At 44.4% G+C, this 25,285-nt stretch overlaps 1 protein-coding gene across 1 annotated transcript in view; it reads right to left on the reverse strand.

Moving 5' to 3' along the window:
- The window catches only part of C6 (complement C6), a 770,728-nt gene that overhangs the window by 419,971 nt on the left and 325,472 nt on the right, over positions 1 to 25,285 (reverse strand). Inside the window, exon 7 of the mRNA XM_085631171.1 lies at positions 20,346 to 20,546. Coding sequence (XP_085487297.1) covers positions 20,346 to 20,546 — 201 coding nt within the window. The remainder of the gene's footprint in view (positions 1 to 20,345; positions 20,547 to 25,285) is intronic.

Raw genomic sequence — 25,285 nt, forward strand, 5'->3', positions numbered from 1 at the left:
AACTATAACGGGGGAATTTCATTGGTTTTTTATCAGTAAAATTTCCGCTAACTATAACATGTGTGAAACCTATGGTTTTTTCAGTGAATTTGCAAGGTTTTTTAAATGCTAATTCCTAACTATAACGTGTGTGAAACCTATGGTTTTTTCAGTGAATTTGTACGGTTTTTTAAATGCTAAGTTACTTTACGCCATTCGTGGCGTGCCCGCCCACTTAACGCAGTTCGTTCCGTGCGCGCACGGTGCGCTTCGCGCACCGCGCGCCCACTTTACGCAGTTAGTGCCGTGCACGCACGGTGGGCACGCGGTGCGCTACGCGCACCGCGTGCCCACGTTACGCTAGATGGGCCATGTACGCACGATGCGCTTCGCGCACCGTGCGCACATGGAGGACATATGATGCACTTCGTTTTTAAAGGTGATATTTTAATTTTTCGCAATATTTATAAGCCATGCACAAATGGTGCCCTTCGGGCACCATTGGCACACGGGGTGGAGAGAGTGTGGATAATTTTTTTTTTAAATATTTTGTTTTTTAATATTTTCGTTTTTCACTAGTGGGATAAGCCATGCACAATTGGTGACCTTCGGTCACCAATTGCACACGGGGTGGGGTTAGTGTGGATAATTTTTTTTTTTTATATATATTTTTACCATACGCGTACGGTAAGCGTAATCGGCGAAATTAGCGAAAAAATAAAAATTCCGTTTTTGGCCTTGGGGGATCTTTGGGTACTCCCTCTACATGGCTATGTGTGTGGGAGCTGTCAAAACAGCCCCTTTAAATGTTTTTGTGCTTTGTTTGTTAATCATCTCTCTCAGTGCGAGAGAGAAAATGGCGGCCGCCGCTTCCTGGTTTCGGCCGATTCGAATGTTTACTAAGATCTAAGAGCCAATCATAATCGCGCTCGCGCACGCCACCGTACGCGTACGGTAAGCGTACCGTAAGCGCACCGTAAGCTGGCTCAGATATATATATTGATTTAAAGGCTATTTTCTCAGAATCTACTGAACAGATTTACACCAAACCTACAAAAGGCACTCCCTTGACCTAAGGACTACCTCTCTGCCAAATTTCTAGTAATTCTGTTCAGCCGTTCGGGCTGTAGCCCCGTCTAAAGGTCCTATGGAAAAATGCATGGGAAATACGCGTTTTGGGACCCCCCTTTTATCTCAGCCCCCGCTTGACGAATCCCCCCGAGACTTTCAGGGTAGGAGCGGAGCGTAGCGCCCCACCTATTTTGAAAAATTCGCGAGGATTCGTCGACCGGCGCCAAAGTTATTCAAAATAGAATGTTGCGGATTTCCTATGGAAACGTGGTCCTAACTATAACTACCTACTGGCGACCGCCAGTAGGTAATATATATATATATATATATATATATATATATATATATATATATATATATATATATATATATATATATATATATATATATATATATCCACCAAAAGATTTCTCTTCATGCCAGAAACCGGAGGGACACAGCGGGGATTCCCAGAAGAATGCGTTTATTTAAGCACTGTCGACATGACGCATTTCGGCGAACTGCCTTCTCATATGCTATACAACAGTATTTTGCCCAGCTGAGTTACATTTGCATGAAACGTCACTGCAGTCCTACTCGACAGACTGCGGTTCCCAGACTGCACCATCCTGGCTGAAGGGGAAAACGTTTTCAGGTAACTGCTGAAATCTCATAGTGAGTGCTGGATAGTTTTAACAACGTAAATGTGTGCAAATAAAATGTCCTGATGTCACTGCTAAAAATAACTCTTCTCCTGGGTCCCCAATGCCTTACCGCATCATATCAAGTCCTGCGGTACCGAAGACTTCACTGCAGTCAGTTGGTCTCCCCGTGCAATCACAGGCTGTATATCTCACAGCAGTACCATCCTGGCCTGGGAAGCGGGGGCCAAAGCGATCCAATCCCTTGGAAACATGAAAATTAGAGCAAGAGCCCTTGCCCATGAAGCTCTGGCCACTTTACAGGTGGGTCCCCCAAGCGCGTCAGGGGCTAACGTGCAGAAATATCCACCAAAAGATTTCTCTTCATGCCAGAAACCAGAGTGATACAGCGGGGATTCACAGAAAAATGCGTTTATTTAAGCACTGTCGGCATGATGCGTTTCGGTGAACTGCCTTATTCATATGCCATACAACAGTATTTTGCATCGGTCCATTGTTAAAATGTTAATCATGCTCCCATTGGTGGCCCAGCTGAGTTATATATATATTTACATACAGCGTATTTTCTTCTTCTAGAAAAAACAGAGCAGGACACTCCAAGATGCTTGATGCTTATTTAATGCATTACGAAAGCCTCCTACCGACACGTTTTGCCAATTACGGCTTGGTGCTGTTTTTTCAAGAAGGAGAAAATAAGCTGTTTATAATTACGTGGGTAGCCGGTACCCGCGCAGGTCAGCCACATGTCTGAAGCCCCGAACTACCGGACAACTGTGTTGGAAATATATATATATATATACATACAGATATGTTACCTGCTTTCAGTGGCTAGTAGGTATAGTTAGGACCTAGTTTTGATAGACATAGTGGTTTTTTGGAGCCGAATGACAGATCTTCACGGAATTTTCAAAACTAGTATGTCATCACTTCAGCTACTGCCTGGAAAGTTTCGGGGTGATCCATCAGGCGGGTGCAGATAAAAGGGTTGTTTTTGCCATCATCTTTGATTTATTTGCCCAATTAAGCTCATTGTAGGGTGGAGAAACTTCATTATAAACTGGTTCAATTGCTCCTTCCTGCTACACATCTGTTATACCTTAAGTGTACCTCTGAAAGATAGGACCTATGATCACCAGCTTTCTTATAGAATACTGTCAACCTCACTTAGTTGAAAATTCTTGTTCAGTATTTGCCTCCTCAGTCGTGGTCAAGGATGGGCAAGTGAAAATCTCCAGATAGCCACCCTACATCTACACCTCTAGCCAAACACACCTCCATATTTAAGATGCCCCATAGGACACTGGGGGTGCTTAGTACTGAGATGGAACTTACTGAACAACGAATTTCTCTCCAGGCAGGACTGTCACCAAGGATGAGAACTCCCTTGGTAGCCTGCTCTCCTCCTAAAGAGCAATTGACACGTCCTGATGCTCCCTCACCGCATAATACCCCAGTAACTGTGGCACCCAAACCTGGGACTTCGAGCATCAGTCCAGTTAGAAAACAATCAGGGTGTTCAAAGACAGTAAGACATGCATCGCCTCATACCAGCAGAGCTGACACTCTAAAACCCAGTGAGCCCCCACATTCCGTTGTGACTCTAATCGAGGTCCACGGTGGTGAAGATTATCTAGTCAAGCCAGCATGGATTGATCAAATTATTGTAGCTTGCACATGTAATGTCAAAGACATGCTTAGAGCTGAACGTAGTCCCTTCATTGTTTGACTTGATTCTATAAGGAAAGAACTGTCCTTTTTAAAGTTCACCCAGGTGCAGAAACCACAAACGTCACAAGTGATAGCAGGGCTGTCCAAAGAGGACGGGTACGAGAAATACAAACCACCATTACTACTAAGGCTCTTTTTAACTTATAGCAGTGCAGGGGAGTACCCATAACAACCAATCTCCAGCAACCCTATGTCTCTGCAGACTCTGATCATATTTAGTCCCTCCCTCCGCTCAAGCAGGATGCCTTGCAATGGAACAAGGAAGGGGTGTGTAGTAAGTGGACCGTTGCTGGGGGAGATCAAAACACAGACAATAATGAAAGGAGACCCCGGATCCAAAGGATAAATCTTCCACCAGCATCATGCCCATATGTTGTCATCTTAAGTAAAGTCCCGAAGTTGCATGCTGATCAGGAAGAGCATTATGATGTGTTGTTTCATAAAACATTGGGCTGGCTTGTAAAGTACCTAGACTTCCCTTTGTTGCAGGCACACAACATCTTATTCACCCTGCTTGTAGCATGGTTAAGACCTGGCAGAGTAGACCGTGAAGGGGACTGTATTATTGTCAACTTTCCCTCTCTGGCTCACTTAGTACTATCTGGTAGGACAGACAGCACCAATGAGTCAAACAGCTGCATTGATCCTCTTCCCTTGGGGTATTTGTATAGGCCTGCGACTTGTCCTTCCATTATCTGCCATTAGCAAACACAATGGTCTAATTCTCTCTCTGCCTGTTCATGTCCCCTCCACACTGGAGGTGATGACATGTATTCAATCCTTACCTATAATCGGGATGAGCACCTTGAAGTGGTAGATGGACTACCTAGATGTAAACAGCAGTATGCTCCCCCCAAACATCAGCTTCCTAAAGAGCTAAACCAACCTTTTCCCCTTAGTTCCACCAATTCTAGCACCTTACCTGGCTTACCAGTGGAGCTTGACACCACTGGTACAATAACATCTTTTAGGGCTGCGTCTGAAACAGCACCCTCAGGAATTACTGGCATTGTGTGCTTGTCCTTCCAGGTTCCCTACATTAAGCTAATTTTGTTGAATGTGAAAAGATTGATGTGTTATGTGTATGCCTTACTATGCCTGACTATCTGACCTTTTATATATATAATGTTTATTCTAGATAAGTCAGCACAAAAAACGAGTCATTGGCACTCTGAATGTCCATCTCTTGTTAATTCCTTTAGCAGTAAGGAAGGTAGTGGGTGGAGACTAACTGTCAATATGAACCCCTAAGTACCAATAATCGGTCCCTCTTTTCTGGAGCGTTTAGTTTGGAACATTCCCGAGACAGGGAGCAAGCATATTAAAAAATAGACACCAGTAGCCCTCCAAATCAATCCCCTTACTCTTAATCATGGGCTGTGAGCGTGCAATGGTTATTTCTCACCACTCTGGTGCTCACACACATAACAGGGTAAATCATTCTAGTTTGATTGATTACATAATGTTAGACGTTTGACAATGGTTACATTTAATCGACATGTCACACTCAGCAGGAGCTTTACAAATTCTTCCGCTGGGTGGAGAGGAGTCATTTGTTTCCCTGCCCATGCTCTTGATGGCAGGGGAATTCAGATCGCTCCCACCCGGCAGGAGCAAACAAAAACAGTTGCTCCCACTGGGTGGGAGCATGCAGGGAGCTATTTGGGCCATGGTGGGCCTGGGGCTCCTCCTATAGCCCCCATATACTATTTAGTGGGGGCCCTCACCCAGTACTGGCTCCGAGAGGGGGCGGCGTGCCTCCTACCCATAAAGGTGCCAGGGAATGGGGTCTCTGCGGACCCTTGTGGCTTGGCAGGGGGGTGGTGCAACTTGTCCCCGTTAGAAAAGTGCTTTGTCCCCAGAGGATGGGGGCCCTAGTGCCACTATTGGCTCGTGAGGGAGGGAATATGGCCACTCCCCTAATTAAAAAAGGCCCCAGGGATAGGGTCCTGGGGTGCCCGGAGCCCTTAGTTGCTTCGGGAGGGGAGACAGTATCCTGCCCTCAATAAAAAAAGGCTCCAGAGTATGGGATCACCTGGGCCCCTTATTGGCTCTGGTAGGGGGCTGCATACCTCCCTCCCCCTAATAAAATAACAAAGGCCTTGCGGGATGGGGATCCATTCAAGCACTCCCCTTAAAAAACAGAAAAGGTCCCTGGAATGAGGTCACCGGGGCCCGTAGGGGCTTAGGGAGGGAGGCACATTCCCCCTCCCTTTAAAAAAAGATCCCTGGAGGATGGGGTCCCCAGGGTTTGAAAGTGGCTTTGGAACTGTGACTTTGGCAATGGGTAGGGCCTGGCTGAGGGGGTTGGCTGTCTGTGGGGGGTTGGCCACAAGGCTGTGCATGGTTGATGATTGGCTTTACGTATGATAATAAAGTATTACTTTACATTAAAAACAACCCCGAAAATTCACGTGAAAAAAACAAAGGTTAAAGTAATGGTTTAAGTGAAAGATTCAGTGACAACTCATGCCCTAAGGTAACTATAACTTGCGTCTTCCCTATGCTCTGCCAATTACACAACATATTACATCATTCATGACTTTTTCTATGACATCATTGGTAATATCACTGCAACATTTGTAACAACATTATTGATGAGAAAACTGTACTTGAGGTAACTATAACTGGTGTATTTCATTGGTTTTGTATGTTTGAAATGTTACATTGTCACTGAAATATTCACCTAAGTATAACATTAATTTAACCTTTGTTTTTTTCTCTGAATATATTTACCTGCCACTGGTTAATTAATATATATCACAACTGGGTAGTTATAATTAGTTAGTGTTTCCAATAGGAAATGGCTTTTTTGGTTTGCTAATACCTTTTGCGCAGTTTGACAAATCTTCGTGAAACTTTCCAAAAACGTGCTCTTTGTTGCACAGCTCCTTCATGGAAAGTTTTGGTGAGAGTCATCAAGTGGGGGTTGAGAAAGAGTGGGTGTGCCAAAACTCAAAATCCCCATGCAATTTCTATAGGGATTTTTGGAACAAGCTGCAGCCAAAATGGGTGAACGCAATTACATAAAATTTGGCACAAAGCTAGATCTTGGTCCAGAAAGTGTGCTTTTTGTGATTTGGTTTTTGAGAAATTAAGTTTGAAAAATATTTATATAGCTGCATGGTTGGGTTAGTAGGAGTTATGCGAGAGTCCTGCAAGCACAACTTTAAAAAATCGAGCATTCTGATAGGCATAGGGGCTTTTTTCCAGAGGAAGTGAGGGTCCCGTAGGAGTAAGTGCTTCGATTGGCTGGCTGCAATATCAAAGGAAATGTTGCAGCAGTCATTACAGGACTCAGGGACTTAGTCACTTGTCCTAAAAATGTTTTAAAAAATCAATACAAGGGGGAAGGTAGGGATACCCTACCCATACCCTACCTCCCTTGCCCTGGATGGCCCAATTATTTTTTTGTACACAATCCTGCTTCACTCAGGAAGGGAAAGTATGTCTGCTCCCACATTGCAGGAGCTTTAAAAATGTTACTCCCAGATGGGAGCAGACTTTTGTTTCCTTGCCCGTGCTCTTGCAGGCTCAGAAACTCAAATTGCTCCAACCTGGTGGAAACAAACAATACAGCTGCTCCCCTGGAGCGGTAGCAATGCAGGCTCACTGCAACGCCCAATGTGGGTGCATGCGGGAAGCTGGCTGGGGCCACGGGGGCCCTTGGGTTCCTCCCAGAGCCCCAGACGTATTGATTGGTGGGTGCCCTGGGTGGGCACCGGGGCACTCACACAGAAGCACCTGAGATCCCAAGGGATTGGGTCCCTGGGTCCACTAAAGGCTTAGGGAGGCGGGCAGTGCCATTCCTCCCCTTTATAAAAAATTAAGGCCCAAGAGGGTGGAGTCCCCGGGGCCCATAATGGCTTGGGGCGTGTGCCCTCTACTTTTTAAAATATATGTTTTAGCCCAGGGGATGGAACTGGCTCCTTGTGGTTCGTGGAGGGGGCCATGCACGGCGTCGGCTACAATTGGGGGTAGGATGTGGCTGTGCACGACGGGGGTTGGCTTTACATGCGGTAATAAAATATTACTTCACATCAAAAAAAACTAAAAAATCACTGAAAAAGCACTTGGTACAGTGACGTTATAGTTTGGGGAAAATGTCAGAGACAACGTAATGTTATAAACTTAATAAAACACTGAAATTTACCAGTTATAGCCAGTTATGTATGCATACATATCTATACACGCACACACACACACACACATATATATATATTGCCTACTGGCTGTCCCTAGTAGGTAGTTATAGTTAGGATGCAGTTTCTATAGGAAATGCGTTTTTTTTATTTGCCAATAACTTTGGCATCGTTTGACGAATCTTTGCAATATTTCGTGGTGATCCGTCAAGCGGGGTTGAGAAAAAGGGGAGGCCCCAAACACTTTTTCTCCATGTTAAATTCCATAGGAAATTAAAGATGCGGCTACATCCCGAACTGCCGACGGAATTACACCAAACTTGGCAGAAAGGTAGCTCTTGGTCTAGATAGCGTACTTTTGTTAAATGGTGTAAATCTGTTCAGTAGTTGAAGAGAAATTTAAAGATTTACCATTGAGGTGACAGAGGATCTGCAACCCCTCCCGATCTTGTGCCTGGGATCTGATTGACTACCAACATTTCAAACCAGGAAGTGTTGGCAGCCATCTTGTGACTTGGTTGAACCGAGTCACAAGTAAAAAACAGTAAAAAAAGAAAAAGGGGGCGGGGTAGGAACACCCTGACCCCTAGGCCTTTTGGGAGTGGGTTCCACAGGAACTCACCCTCCAGGTCCAAAAAAGCATTTTGGTAAAAATCAAATTTGGCTGGAGTCACATTGATTTGCAACTTCCACTGAAGTTTTTCACGGTCCCCAGCACTTTCCTAGATATAGGTCCCCCGAGGAGGGGGGCAGGTCCAGGGGCAGTTTCTATAGTAATGCAGGGATGCCCATGTGGCACCCCTGCACCCTGGAGACAGCGACCTCCCTGGGGAAAACATATTGGTAGATATGCGGGGGACCGCACAACCCCCCACCCGTAGCCCGGGTACCACCAACTCCCTGGGGCTAATTATTAAATGAATGATGAGAAGGCCATATGGCCTCCCCACAGCCCGAAGGACCGCCACCTCCATGAGTATTGTGCACCTGGCAGATCATGTCAGCACCAGAATTTAAAAAAAAATAAAGATGGGTCCTAAAGTAGACACTTATCTGTGTTGTGTTGTTATGAGTCATGCAGGTATTGAGGAACTTCAGCGATTTCAACAGTTCAGTGTATTTGAGTTGGACTCTATGTACATAGTATAGACAAATATATACTTTTTCTCAGTACATTTTTGTATGATTGGAGTATTGTAGGAGAAATTCATGTGATGATTATGGTACATTTTTTCCTAAATTACTAAAAAATACATTGTCTAGATTACAAACAATCCTTTTCTGCTTGGGTAAAGTAATGTTATCAGGGTTAAGGTAATGTGACATCACTTCTTGTAATTCGAGATCATTTCTTTTGGTGTCATGAAATCATAGGGTGTGTGGGTTTACTTGAGCTACTTCTAGCCTTTTGGTGACGCCTATGCATCCAGTGCAGCTGCGCATTCCATCTACAGCCTGACGTTCATCTGTGTTTAATTAATGGCAAGAGGGTTTACCTCTTAGCATGGTGTTCAGAATATATTTTGTCTTGCACTTGGTAAAAGCAACACTCTTTCTGTAAGCTAAAAGCATGCTTCTCCCTCCCTGCCTGAAGAGAAAGAATGAGTCTGGCTCAAAGCTCCGATTGTAGTACACAGGACAATGTGTGTGTTTTTTTAATGTCAGCACTGCCTACAATTTAGGTACTGAACTGAGAACAAACCTTGTATACATAATTGATGGCTAAGAGACACAAATCGGCAAACATCTACATAATGTAACAAATGAAATTCAACATTATTTATTATCATAATGGCTTTCCCCAACAACTCCTTGTACCCAGAAGACCCCGGAGGGTATTTTGTACTAGAAATCTTAATGCTCATCCCATGAATACTTAGTGGGAAGTTGCACAGTTTCCCTATTAATTGGAGGGTATTTTGCATTTTACTTTAAACATTTGAGCTCCTGTTTCATTTCAATGTCTATTACAATTACATAAAACTCTTTAGCTGCCTCGCTGAGCGACAGAATTTCTGCTTTTCTCTTTCACTAGTGTCGACCTTTTCACGACATAGGCCCGCATTAACAGCACTCGTAATTTATCATGGGCTTCATTGATTAGAGTTATTGGGACCATCAGAAGTGTAAGAAATGTGGAAATACCAAATCACCAAGTGATAACCCGGACAGGTAAGAGGGATATCTTAGGGAACTGGATATGTTAAATTCTATTCACCATACGCATTTCTACCTTTCGGAGTCCAGTTCATAATCGGACGGTTTTACAGATCCTTGTATTAGACCTGGCATCCTTGGTGGGGTATTCCCCAAACTGTTTGTCTTCTTACCTCCTATTTTCTAGTATTCATTTGTTTGGCATTAGGACTCAAGCTGCACTTTCAAGTGCAGCCTGTGAGTGCGGTTTTAAACTGCCATTTCGAACTGGCAGATTACAGCTTTTTATAGGCTACAACGGAGGAGGTGGGGGTGGATGCCCCTGAGGGTGAGGAGGTGAACTTGGAGGATAAAGATGAAAATGGTCTGGCGACAGGGCCTGAGCTACAACACCCTGAAGAAGAGGAGAACATCTTGCCCACAGGAGTAAGTTCCCCTTCCAAGGCAGGGAGCAGTTTGTCCTCCCACAACCTGTCCCCTGAGGAACTAGAGGACAGAAGGGTTTAGAGGGAGCTCAGGCTCCAGCTGGCCAAACTCAAAATGGAGGAGGCAGCTGCCCAGAGGGCCTTGGAAGAGAAGAAATTCCTTTTGGTTCATAAAATGAGACTCAAGGAGCTGTACCTGAAAGCCTAGCAACACAAGGGGTTCAACAACAATGGTGGCAACAACAATACAGTGTCCGGTGGAGAAAAGAGTGCCCAAATTCCAAAAGACCCGGTGTCAAGCTATGTGGTGGAAGGAGACATTGGTAAGTGTTTTTTAGTCTATGAGGTAGCCCTAATGATTCCTCCCGATGGTGGGGCATGATATCCTGTTGACAACAGCAGTAGAGGACCAGATGAGGTATGCCCTTATGAAAGTCATTTATTCTTGTCACCAAATTTGGGCTCTATCCAGGGATATACCACATGAGTTTTAGATACAGCCAGAGATGCTAAACCAGTCTTGGGTGGATTTCCTACCTTACTCCAATAACGCACTTAGTGTTTGGGTGAAGGAGCAATAGGGATTTTGATGGGCTATATGACCTGATCAGGGGAGCTCACATGATCTGTACTTGTTTACAGAGCTGTGCCAACACCTGATTGATAGCAAGCTAACTTCACCTACAGAGCTTGCCAAGAAGGCAGACCTCTGTGTCAGCACCAGAGTGTCCAGGAAGGTATATTGGAGGAATCACCAAAAGGGTGGACAGGGTCACCAATAAAAGAAAGAGGGAAGACAAAAATAAAACAAGCATTTGCAAAGCAATAGGTCTTGCATTTACGAGAGTTTGAGCTATTGGCAATGCAATAGCTTAAACTCTCGCAAATACGAGACCTATTGCATTGGAAGTATTTTTTTGTTTACTAGCGCCCATGCGGCGCTTTCACATTTATGGAGGCCGCACCCCTTTCTTTAGACAAGCCGCATCTAAAGAAAGGGGCGTGGCTGGCATTAAAGTGAAACTGCGGCATTGGTGCTTTGAGGAAAAAAAGCATCTGTTTGTCAAGTTGGCAAACACATTTTTTTTGTTGTAAAAGCACCCATGCCACACTTTCACTTTAATAGCGGCCGCACGCCCTTCTTTAGACATGGCTTGTCTAAAGAAAGGGGCGAGGCCTTCATGGATGTGAAAGCGCCGAATGGGCACTAGTACACAAAAAAATAAATAAATAAAATAAGTAAGTGCGGCAGCTATACTTAAGCGGACCACGCTGCTAAAATAAATAAGGAAACACGACTGCTATAGTTAAAGCGGACCGCCATTAGTAAGTAAAATAAAGTGGGCGGCGTGGTGGGACCTAGTGGCTGTAATAGGGACAAATCATTAAACGAAATAGTGGTCACAGCCAAGATAAAGCAGACCATGTAACAAGACAAGTAAAATGTCTAGTCGTTATGGGAGGTAACAAATGCAGACAAGGAGGTACCAAGGATGGACTAAAAAGCCTAATAACGGCTCGGAAGCCAGTGTTTATGAAGGACAATGACAAAAGCCAATTAAAAATATGGGTAGAGAGTGGGCGGGGCTTCAAAGTCATACTCCAATACTGCATGCCTCGCAGCAGCGCATGCGCTGCACAGGCTTGACCTAAAAAGGAGCAACCCCACCCAGTCCCGTTCATTAGGTGGTGGAGGGAGACAGTGCCTCCAACTGCTACTGAAGGAACTCTGTGTTACTCCTCAGAGGTTTGTGGGCAGATTACTGGAGGAAAGTAGATGGGGCCCAATACTGGTGTGGGTACCTACGTCAGGCCATCACCCAGCCACACTCTGGTTAAAGCGCAGTGCTGTCGTAAGGGAGAGTTCAGACTGATATCTGTTGTCAACAGGCTGGAGGGAAGTTAGCATTAAATACATTTAAGAGATCTTGGCATGCGTGGGGCTGGGGTGGGAAATGCATTTCTATGGCATTCTGCAAAATGAGATTTCTCTCCCACTGCTGATGGCATTCAGAGGGTGTCTTCCCTCCAACCTCACACTAGTCAAGAAGGACGGTTAGACTGCTTGGCTTAACTGCTAGAAAACTGTATTCATAAACAAACTTTCAGGTTAGATCCTGTCCCAGGAGCAATAGAAAATGTAAATAAAGATATGTCAGGCTAACTTAATCTCTATGACAGTTTCATTCATTTAAATTTGTACGTAAAAAAGACATGAAGTCGTTGTGTTAAATACTTATATGAATTAACACCATTTGCCACATCTAAATAAATGAATACATTGAATTATAAACCATGGCAATATTGGAGGGCAGAGCCATTTACGTACAAGGTACGCCAGTTTCATTTAATCTCTGAGAGGCTGTTCTCTCTGATCGGCCCAGTTCACTCTTTTTACACCAGTGCTCACAATGCGCTGACAATCCCCTGTGTCATTGTGACTGTTTGGCAAATATTATGAGTGTACCACTTGTTTGAGTAACTTTCACAACATGACACAGGTGAACTGAGCATTTAACAATAATTTGTTGAAATTCCTGTGTACCTTTACAAGCATAGCAATATTGAGTTTCCTATTAAACATGCCCACGGTATACTCTTTGAAAAGATGGCAGCCTGTGCTGAGATAGGCCTACCTGCCCGAACGATATTGCAGTATTGAGATTTCCACGCGACTTTATTTTTGGGGTAAATATGTTGTATGAGGCTGGAGCTTCTTATAGAGTTGGTCTGGCTTAAAGGTTTTGATGATTGAACTCAAATGTTGGAATTAATCCATTTCAGGCAGCCATTCTCTTTCACCTTCACCGGGTCTGTTTCCACTTTTGGAATAGCCTTCGGTCTACGTTTGGTCCTCTTTTCATCTGCTGGCCTTATTTCAGTTTGCCACGCACACTGGCAAATACAAGCAGGTGCATGCAGACATTCAGAACAAATACACATGCAAACGCACACATGGCTGTACAGACACACATGCAGACAAGCGAATTCACCTGGTGGTTGTTGTGTGGAAGTAGGGCAAGTTTCACTGCATGCACATCAAATGCAGTAAGCATCCCCTGCACACAGAAAACAGTAAAGGCACATTCCGTGCAGCTTTCTTGCAATGAGGGGGCAAACTGGTGCATCCTCCTCTCTCACCCATACAGTGGGTACAGCTGAGCCCAGCCTTAGCCTCGCCCTAATTGCTTCCTCTTGCCTTCGCTCGTCCCCCATTTCCCCCAAAAGAACGAGTCTTTCGTCTTTATAGCTCTAAGCACAGTCGTCAAATCCTAGCAATTGACTGTTTCCTTTCAACACATATTAGTTTAAAATCATTGAATTTTCCGGTGAGTGTGAGGCAAATATTGCTGTCATAAGGTTGTTCAATGTGAGTAATGTCATTTTGAGTCCACTACTAAAGTTTCTCTGGGATCATAAATTTTTTGTGATTGCAAACATATGTTTCCTGTCTACCTTGTACGTTTCACTCCGAATTCAAGAAACCTGTACTTTGATATGTTGTAGATGCCTACAACACAAGATGTTATACTTTGACCAGGTAAGGTCAATCATGTCTCCCTGAGGGTTACTGTCATGCCTAGACATCTCTGGAACGAATTTCTGTTTTTGTAAAGTTTTAGGATTTAGACGAGTGTCTCAAAGGTCGCGTGCTAATGGCATATTAGGAGCAGACAGGGACGCGCTATCCAGGCTTCCTTAGATGATCATGAAACTCGAGGCGCTTGTGTTTAAACCATACACGACAGCAAAGGAAGCGGAACAAAAACGTGAAACACTTAACAAATGTAGAGCTGGCCCTTCCGATCCGATCTAGGCACCTGTTTCACGATGAATGTCTCGCAGAACAGCGTTTCCCAGGGCACATGCTTCAAGCATCGTGTGACACTGATTAGCAGACAAGCTCAAGCTAAGACCCCTTGCCATAAACATGCATTTCCCAACCTATTATCTAACCGCTGTGAATTCTGCCACTCTTTTACCAGAAGACCTCACCTTATTTCCAATAATAAGTGATTTATTTTCAAAACAGAAAAAAAAGATTTGTGGTGGATTCTGTACGCATGCTGTTAAAGTGGTGTGTTTGATTTAGTTGTCTTGGCACGACAAATGTTTAGTTTGCTGGTATATTTAAACAAGTGCCTCCTAGCATACCAACTGGGGTTTCGTGTTCTTTGAGGCGAGCAAATAGAAAATAAAAACAAAGGTAGCCCAACACCAACAAACGTGAGAAACACTTACGAAGAAGACCACTGCAGCTGGGAGCAGCGAGGTGGGTGGGAACCAAGTTCTGTTAGGCTACAATGAAAATACAGGAGGAGGGGCCATCACAATATGCTCTACTGTGATGGGCCAAGAGAATGCTCTCTGAGTGAATCGCCAGATAAAGAGCTAAGCAGACTTGGGAGGGACATTTCCACAAATGCATCAATACCAAGCCAGCATTTCTGAATGCTACAGATGACAACCAATTGCAACTGGTGGGTTTGACAAAACTCTTAGAAGAGATACAACAGGTCGAAGCTTGACCTAAAAAAGGAGTTATCCAAACGCCCCCAAAACAGATTTGGGCACATCAACATCAAAGGGGGCTGCAAATGCCCTAAGGGGCCACAGATTCCACTCGTGGACAGACACCGGAGATGGACAGTGTAGCACTTGGGGAGCAGATTGTCCCTGCTAGCATAGGGTAAGTGCAGAAGTTACCCTAATGTCCCTGGGTGACAGCAAGATGGTACCTAAGGCTCACATGCCTAGTAACACTAAGAAGTATAGGCAGTGGGTCATCCATCAATAGGAAAGTGCCTTCAGGCTCTGAGTGACACAGGAGCCAGTATGGCTATTGTTAGGTGCCATCTGGTGTCCTTATAGCTTGTAATCCCTAATCTATTCCACCAGGTTGTAATAGCTGACAACCGCAAGAGTCACTATCCCATGGCTCTGGTTCTCTTTCGATGTGGGGGGGTCTCAGGTTCCTACAGAGCAGCGATAGGTCCATTCATGTCTGTGGATTGCCTGCTTGATAACAACATAGAGCACACCAACTAGAAAGAGGCGGGGCTCCAGCCCTACTTAGAAATGTTAGGGTTGCCTTAGTGGGTGCGCCTGTCCACACGGTTCCTGGCAGCCCAAGAGGGACGTCAAGAGGTCTGAAGCCTGAGAAAATGGCCTAGGTAACTGCCAAACAGAAGAAGGGCACGCGAAACCCACTCCTAAGATGCCCACCATCCTGCAGGGAAGGACCTTACTGCCCTGGAAGACCCACCAGAGCTGGATCACTAGCAACCTGAAAGAAGGACATCCAGGGAAGAGTTTTCCAAAGCCCAGAAAGAGTGCCCTACTCTTGAGGGCTCATGGCTGCAGGCTGAGGCCTAGACACCTGGCGACACCTCTGGTGAGCACCTGATTTAATGAGAGAAGGATCTCCTCTGTAATGAGCCAAAGGTTCCTGAGCCTGGTGCAACCCATGTGTTGGCGGTCCTCCAGTGCTTCAGGGTCTTCAGACTGGATTTGGCCCATGATACTCCCCTGGCAGGACATCTCGGGCAGGACAAGACCTTCACAAGGCTTGTCGCCCACTTCTACTGGCCCCAAGGAGAGTGATCTCAGATGCATTCTGCAGGTCTTGTCCTACCTGCCAAACCAGGGGATGCCATGGGGAAGCAGAAGGTTCCTGTCGTAGGGAGCCCCTTTGTCATAGGCAGAGGGTGGACATTGTCATTATCATTCCCATGGACCCCAAGAGTGCACTAGGCAACAGTTTCAACCTGGGCTTGGTGGACCATGCCACCTCTACCCAGATACCCAGAGGCTCTTCTTTGAGGACAGTGACTGCACCCACAATGGCCGGGAGACTGATGGGGATATTTATCCCAGTGGATTTTACCAAAAAAGGGTAGTGTCTGAATGGGGCACCAACTTCATCTCTGTATACATGAAGTTCATGTGTGGAGTAACCTCCAAGTTCTCCATACCCTTTCATAACATAATAGGTGTATTTGTAAAGCGCATGATTACCCATAGGTGTCCTGGCGCTGAATAACAGATGTTTATTGTTACCCAACTCAATGGTACTCATTTTATCGACCTCAGATGGATGAAAGGCTGAGTGGACCCGCCGGGATTTGAACCTGTGACCATGAGGTTGAACATAGACCCCTGCAGTGGCTGCTTTAGTCCACTGAGCCACCGGACCCGGCTCAATGAGCTTGTTGAAATATTCAACAAGATTCCCTAAAGGCATGATTATGGGACTGTCAGAGTCTTTGAGGTAGAAGTGGGGACATCCTCTTACCATGCCTGTTGTTTACTTACAGGGAGTTTCCACAGAAGCGATTAGTGTACGTTTCTTTTGAGCTTTTGCTTAGCCACTTTGTCAGAGGGCATTGTGAAGAAGGGTGAGAGCAAGATCCCACAACACCCCCACATGATGCAGTCACCTACACATTGGCTCTCTAGACTCAGATAAAGCACTTTTGGAAAAAGGCCACTTAGAGACTGGAAGCTGGTTAGAGAGTTTTGAAACTCTGGTATGTCCAGAAGGTCACGCTGGTTGAGTTTCAGCCTGGTCAGAAAGTGAAGTGTGGGTGAATGATGGAGATGGAGCCCAAAGCCATTCAAGGCCTGCCGGAGGGATGGCATATACGCGTTACAAATCTGGCAAAAGGTGTATTTTACCAGTACGAAATGGCAGTTAAAACTGCACCACAGGCTGCAATGGCAAGCCTGAGGCATATTTTAAAGTGGTACTTCAATGGGTAGCACAACCAGTGCTGCAGGCCCACTGTTAGCATCTATTTACATGCCCTCCATAAATGTAGTACCATATACTATGAACTTACCAGTAAATTAAATAAACCAATCTGGTACAGGACAATTTTACCATATTTTAGGCAGAGAGCACAAGCACTTTAGCACTGGTTAGTAGTGGTAAAGTGCACAGAGTCCTTATGCCAACAAACGTGATTTCAGGAATCCAGGAGGAGTAAAGGCAAAAGGTTTGGGAGAATACCACGGCAGGGATGTCAGGTCTAACATGTGTCCCCCTAGCTCAAAGCAGGGAGAACTACCTACCCTCATGGGAGTTCCAATTGCTAAGGCAGACAGTACTAGAAAGACCATCAGAATTGGTGTGGTCAGTTCCAAGGTGATGTTCCACCGTAGAGAGATGGACCACCTCAACAGTTTGGAATTCTCACCCCTAATCTATTTAAGCCATCCAAGGGGGTCAGTGGGTTGTCTGAATCTGGAAATTAGTCCCAAACAAGTATTTTCTTAATGTCCTCAGTGCCTAGACCACTGCAAAGTTATTCCTTACAGTTGCACTCCTCCTCTGTTCCCTGGGAGGGAACCTCTGACAAATGAAGGCTACAGGTTTGTCTAAGCCCTCTTAATTCAGGTGTGAGAGCACAGCCCTTAGGCCATGTCTCGAGGTGTCTATTTGAACTATAAATTCCTTGGAGACGTCAGGGGCTTTGAGCATGGGTGCTATGCAAATGGCCTCCTTCAAGGTGTCAAAAGCATTCTGACATGCCTCTGTCCACATCACCTTCCTGAGCTACTTGTTAAAAGTCAACTTTGTCAAGGAAGCAATAATCGTGGATGGGGTGAGCATCAGTGTTGGTACCGGTGCTGAGCCTGTAGTCCATACAAAACGTGAGTTCTGGTGTGGCATGCAGTGGGTAGCTCAATCACCCCTAGCTTCAGCATCTTGGACACCTCCTCCTTGATGGTGGGCCTCACCTGGTTAGACAGCCTGTAAATGTTATCCCTAACAATGCTGTCACAAGGGACACAAGGGAATGCTGTCCCTTGTGTCAATATCATTAGTGTCTAAAGTGGTGAGCCCTGGGGTTAGTGACAGAAAGGAGAGACAAACTGTCCCAGCAAGTGGTGGCAGTCCCTCTGTTTCTCTGGGGCCAGGGTTGGGGAGAAAACAACACCTTCCACTGACCCACCCAGCTCCTTGGAAGATAGGAGGTCAGTGAGGGATTCTCTCTCCTCCTCCACCCCTTCACCCATCACCAGGAGCATGGCTACTTCGGACCTCTCAAAGTGAGGATTGGGGTTATTGACATACAGGACCTTTAAGGTGTTCCCGGGGGTCTTTGAGAAGGGTGACTGTTCTATTACGCTACTTCACCCCATAGGCCACTCCTATGTCACCCATGAGGTAAGCGCTAAAATCCCATCGGGCAGGGTGCATTGTGTTTAAAAAGTAGAACTTATGGGTTTGCATTTTACATGTCCTGGCATTGAAAAACTCTTAATTTAATGCCGTGTGTCACTACTATAAGGCCTAGCTCTCCCATTGGCTAACACAGGGTTAGAATGTTACATTTAATATGTGCTAACTTTGGATTGAGAGAAGGTAGAGATATGCTGTTTAGACTCAAATGAATTTAGACACTTCCCATTCATGAGGAAGTCTCTGCTTCTCCCTGCCATCCTGCCCAGGATGACCCATCAGATGTGGATGTCCACTCAGTCACACCTAACCTTCCTTTGTGTGTGGCTGACTAGAGGGAATGCACAAATTCCAGCTGTCAGCAACCTTAAACATGCATTGGAGACAGGTTGCAGAAGCACATAGCTAAGAGCAGAGAATTGCCATCTTTCTAAAGCAGGCATTTCTAAAATAGTAAAGATAAATTCAACTTTGCCAGCTCAGAGGATTTATCATTACGATTCCAATGATATTAAACATGGTAGAACCACTACTTCTCAATCAGGAATTATAGTTTATAAGTGTAATAAGGAATTGTCAATGTTAACCTATAAGAGGGGTAGGCCTCATAGTAGTGAAAAATGAATTTGGATGTTTTTCACTACCAGGATATGCAAAACATAAATGTACATGTCCTACATTTTGGTAACACAGTACCCTGCCCTATTGGCTTCCTAGGGCCTAACTTAGGGGTGATGTATATCTAATAAAAATAGAATTTAATTCTTGGCAGGGGGCCAATTCAACATGGCAGTGTAAGCTGCATACACTGCAGTGGCAGGACTAAGACATGTTTAAAGTGCTACTTGTGTTGGTGGCACAATCACTGCTGTAGGCACACTGGTAGCATCTTAATTTACAGCCCCTGGGCACATGTAGTGTACTCTATTACGGACTTATAGATCAATTAAATATACCAGTGGTGGATAAGTCAATTAAACCATGTTTAGGTGAGAAGCACAGGCACTTTAACACTAGGTGGCAGCGGTAAAGTTCCCAGTGTCCCACGGGCAACCTAAAGAATACAGGAAAAATTGAAGGTAAGCAGGCAAAAAGCTAGGGGAAGACCTAAGGCTGTCAGGTCTAACACCAACTCTAACTTTTTAGGTTACTTAAAGCTTCCTCTAAATGTGGGTATTAACAGGACATACTTCATAAAACTGTTGATGTCAAAACTGCTGAGCTCCGTAATAGACCACTTTATTTAGAATACAGGAGAATCAGGTATATCAGCTTGCTACTGGAGCAGCCATTAGGGAAGATCACGGCAGCAGATCGACAATGAAGAAAATTACATTGGATGGACTTCCTAATTAAGGGCTGCTCCTCTGGTGCAATCTCCACATCTGTCCTTTCTGACTGGTACTGACAGTAAACCATGGCAATTCCTGATCGCAAAGACTTGAAATGCCCCCCACATGCTGGGAGAAAACTACCAATATTTGGGGTACGTTTAGTTATGTTATTCTTGAATATGGACCCCCACTTTCTTAGTCTATCTCTAGGAATAACGTAAGTGGCTAACAGACCACCATGCTGCACCTGCCATCACTCAACAGTTTTACAACTGAGAGTTTCTTTAGAGGCCAAATATCTGCAGCAAAGGTAGAAATCTTTACATGAGTAGAGCTGGATGTGGAGGGGAATTTTGTTGTTTAGTTAAGTTGTTGAGCTGCCCATATCTAAATTATTCCTTAATTATTTGTAAATGAGGCTCATTATCTAGCTTTCATATGAACAGAGTAAAATTAAACATTATTCATGCTATCAAAAATAATGAAACAGGGAGGGAAATTCTGGATAGGAGAGTAGGCTTCAGTTTTCTTATTTCTGGAATGTAATCTTTTCACATAATCAATCTCATATTTAACAGTGTGAGTTATATCATTATTACAAATTATTGGAAGCTGTCTATTTTTTGCATGGCACAACATTCGTCACACAAATAGAGGAATTATATCCCTCTTTCATGTACCTTTTTGTAAGAGGCTTGAACAGCTTCCTTGAATGATGAGGATGACGTGGTTTTTGTCTTACTCTTTCTTGAAAACAGTAACGGGATTCCACCAGAACTCCTTGAAGACCCGCTGTGTGAACCTTGGTAAGAAGATGCACTATTCATAGTAACTAGATTGGAATAGAAATCTGTCTCTACCTCATCTTCATCATTTTCCACCTGGAAAAAAAGAGTGTCACAATTAGGCAGGTATATAGTTTGAAATAACCAGTTTCAGTTCTCTATAGTGTAACCAGGCCATCATTTTAGCTTCAGAAGTAAAGCACAATAGGTTTCATTTAATGGTTGGTAAGTGCTCATTCAGCCCGCTATGTCATCCCTTGTCAAGGACTGCCTGCTTATTTATATTGCCCTGAATGCCTGACAGGGTTTCTTTGGCTTCAGTGCATCCGCTAGTGCACATGTACTGAGTTCAAAGACGAATGGCCAGCAGCAGCCATCTTATTTTGGCACGCTCAGCATTCATTTTTTATTTTACTGAAACAAACTCCAAAACATGGATCTGTTTCAGCAGAACAACAGCTGGCACTGATGCCCTGGGAGTTTTCTTCATTGTTTGTTTCCTTTGTCCGAGTCTGAGGAAGGGAAGATCAGTGGTGGCAGCTCCACCTTTATTAAGATAGCAATACTATTCTAGCATGGTACACTGTGGCGGACAGGCTACCAGTTTATGGTTGAGCTCCCAGTCTGCCAATCTCTAAATGAAGCCCAAACCCTCTATTACATAAATGTTCTTTCCCATTGTATATTGCAGCTTTGACAGGAATATAATTCTGCCACAAAACCCAACTGGGAAAATTGCAATTGATGCATTAATGCTGGTGCTGTGGAATTACCTCCATAGGTAAATATACTTGTGGGCACCTCACACATATTCAGGTGCATTGAGAAGCTAAACAAGTATTGGATGTACCCAGTTACCAAAAGCAAAAAATCATTACTATTTTAGTGGCAGGAATGGCACCCATTACTGGCCATAATAATTCTTATAAGCTAATTTGTGGGGTTTCATAACTTTTTTTAAAACCCTCAAAACGAATCCTATTTTGGGTGGTAAATTACAAAATTTTGAAGCAATTTGATATATTGGGGATTTCTGTCTATAAGGCATATACCGAATGGCAATTTTACCCGTGGTGGTTTCTCAACAGAGTGGATTTTACCAGTTGCTGGTATTTCCTTCTTTAATAAGTTGTATCTGTATTGTCATGAGACTATCTGTTCTAGGACCCTTCCGGTACTGGGCGGACTAAGTACAGAAAGTACGTAACTGGTTGGCAGGTGTTGCGGTGTGGTTATTAACTGTTACTACAAAATTGGAGAGTAGAGGAAGGTTGTATGCTGAGGAATAAAGTCGTGCAACCCAGAGCTCTGTGTGTGGGGTATCGATTTGCATGCCCCAGGACTGAGAAAGAAGCTACAACTGGTAATGAGTGCAGGATCTGTGCCCCAAAGAAATGAGATTGCTCTTCCTGAAAGTTTGCAATACTACCATAAACTCCTCAGCTGTACCATGTGCGCCTATTTCAATGAGAAGCAGTTCAAAGTTGGCATGTGTGGAATCATATGGCTCTCGAAGAAGTTGAAGGCTCTGCGGAGCACACCCGAAAGCTCGCCAGAAACCCACTAAGGCCAAAAGAAGAGATACTGTGCCTTAGCCTAACACCGAGTTACCATTTGTACAAAGCAGATGCTAGAAGCAGTGATAATCAGGTAGAAGAAACAAAACTTTACTCACCAGCAATAGCTGAAAAAACAGCTTACAACCTCAGAATCGGGCGAGACGACTTGAGTGCACACACAGGGGTTGTGCTCGCAAGGCTGCAGGTTCCTGTACAAACATCCAAAGGACTTTTGGAATTGTGAAATTTTTCAGCAACTTCAAAGGAGGACATGGAGTATGATGCAGCCACATTTCTAACACTACCACCACCCTTCAACACCACCAAAGAGCAGTATATTGGCGCCAGATATACTGCATGGGTCGAGACATTTGATAATTTCATAGATGCCATAGAAGAGGTGGATGATAAGAAAATGATTAAGTACTTAAAGAACCTGATTGGTGATGTGGTAAAAGAAGTGCTGAAGAAAATATCAAAAGCTGAGGCAATATCATGTGGTCAATCTAAGGAAGCATTGAAAGTCCAGTTCAATCCCATGTCGAACTTTACTATGAAAGGTACTTTTTCAATCAAGCGTGACAGCAAGCTGGTGAAATGATGGATGAGTTTGTTGAAAGACTTGATGTGCATATTAGGCTTACAGATGTACTTAATTTAATGATGAATCTTTGAGTTGTCGATGGGTGTCTTTCCGACTCCTTCAGAAGACGTTTGTTGAGAAAGATACTCAACTTAGAGAAAGTGCTAATGGCCGGAAGAGGCCGAAGTAAGTTGGAACGACAAAAAATGAATCAGCATTGGCCATGAAGAGTAAGGACAAACACTGGGCAGACACATGCAAGTCGCCTTCTGCAAAGACAAACAAGCATTTGCAATGCAATAGGTCTTGCATTTTCAAGAGTTACATCCATTGGCGTTGTAAATGACAATGTGTTTTACCTATGTGTTTTGGTTTGGAGTGTAGTGGATGCATTTGGTGTGGAGTAGAATTATGTGGGTTGTAATAGTTGTGGTATGTTGTGTAAATGTGTTGTGTGTATTGGTGGTATCTGGTGTGTTATGGAATGGTATTGTGTATTTGAAATATGTGGTTTGGTGTGGATTATGTAGTGTGTATTGGCAATGTGTGAAATTGAATTGTATGGCGTCATGAAAGGAAGGAAGTAATGCATGTTTTTACGAGTATATATAAAAATTAAGGACACACACTGTATATTCCAGGAGACACAAGCCCAGGAGACACAAGCTCCAGTGAGACACGTTTCTGATAAAACCTTATTTTTAACCTAATATCAAAAAGGTGTGAGGGTGTGGCTTAAAGGCGAGGGCAGTCGACCTTGAAGGAGGGGAACCAGGTTCAAGTCTGGCGTTGGCTCAAATATCTTGTGATTCTGGGCAAATCACTTAATCTCCCTGCACCTAAAAATGAATGGCCGTCCCTGTCAAAAATGGACGGTGGCGCATGAAAGGTGTTCCCTAAACATAGTAATGAGTAGGTGAAATCTACTGCGTGCAGAACAAACGGTGAATTTAATGGTCGTAAACTGTGAAGGGGGCGGGTTAGAATTACTATGGGGACTGCAAAGTGTCAAAGTACTTACTGGGTGCCTCCAAATATCAATGGACAAGGAGTGGGAACTTCCAGTCCACCCCCACATGCCATCACTGCTGGACAAAGACTGTCAGAGAGCAAGTGTGGACAGATAGCTTCAGCTGTCAAGTGCTGCAACTCAACAGGCTCACCTTAACCACTGGAGGAGTGTGGCTCAATGGTTAGAGCGGCAGACCCTGAAGCAGAGTTCTGGCCAGGGACCAGGGTTTGATTCCCGCCTCGGCGGGGCTCGGGCTCAATTTCCTCGGACCTGTCTATTCTTGCCTCGGTGCCTATTCTGATCATGGGCCCCACGCTGCAACTCTGGGCAATAGCTTGCTTAGCCTCCACACCGGCCCCAACAGCGCTAAGGATGCCTGGCTTCACCCTGGGGGTGCCCAGGAGTGGACACTTCACGGGGAAAGCCAGGAGGGGTTCCACAGCGGTATGAGTATCAGCGCCAGGAAACCGCAAAGGCGACACCGCAAGGTGGCCGTCTGGTGACAGTGCGCTCTATAAGTACCTTGACATTTACATTTACATACAGGTATGCAAGTAAGCACAGGGGTACAGATTAGTCTAAAAGATTGATGTGGACTGTGGCTATACCCCAGCTCATCGCATATTTGTTGGACATTCAGAGAGAAGAGCTATTTATTGATAAGTACTGTTATGTGCTCAATATATTTTTGGAGGTTGGACATGGACTACTAGGGATTAGGGGCGTTCACGGCATGTGAACCACATCCCACTTCTGTACATGGCAATACAGTATAAGAGGGCAATGGGCAACGTTTACTTGCCAGCCTCTGATAAATCCATGTCCCTCATCTCTTGCACAGAGTTTTGCGTCTAATAAATAACCATACATTTAGACAGTCGGCATGCACACAGAATCCATATATGCATCAATGCCAATATTACAAGTGAGCGGACTGCGTTATTCACCGACACTGGTGAGCACCTTTTAATAGATCTGTATGAGTGTATTCAAAGCCACCTCGTATCTGACAGCAAGAAGTTGTGGTCTGACAGCAATACAAATAGAAATATGCTGATCACTGGATATTAATAAACTTGCCCCCCTCAAAAAATTGCTTTTTATAAAGAACGGGTGGATTTGGTTATTGGTAGGTACTTTATTATTACCAAACTCTGGATGTTGATATACTGCCCCACTGCCGCTTGAGCAGGAAAGGAGAGTATAGTTATAAATGCAGTAAAGCTTGTGCTCAGTATTATAAATACCCGGGTACCAACACATTATCTGATGCTCCCCCCTGTAGTGGAAGCTGGCTGGCTAAGAGAGCGGCAAGGTTCCTGGTTTGGGCAGTAAAGTGACAGCTACTGATCAGTATATGTGTTGCACACCTAACAATTAATTTTAGCACCCACTGATGTTGAAAGGGCAAGATTTAATGGCAAATTATTAATAATTCGATCTGTACTGATAAGCAATAGGTATCTATACTGCCTCACCTGTTCCATCACTGTTGGAACCCAACAGGGAAGGCGAGTTCAGCTTGGGTCTCTTGGCGGACGGTAGGCCCTGCTCCACCACATTCTCTGCCATCCTAAGTCAAAAGGTAGTCGTTGAAAAGGAAGGTGCACCAAAAAAATATTCAGAAGAACAAGTTCAGTCCGTAAGTCTTCTTTATTCAAAGCAATATTTAAAAATGGAC

This window comes from Triturus cristatus, chromosome 2_1, assembly GCF_964204655.1.
Source record: "Triturus cristatus chromosome 2_1, aTriCri1.1, whole genome shotgun sequence".
NCBI classification, from domain to species: domain Eukaryota; kingdom Metazoa; phylum Chordata; class Amphibia; order Caudata; family Salamandridae; genus Triturus; species Triturus cristatus.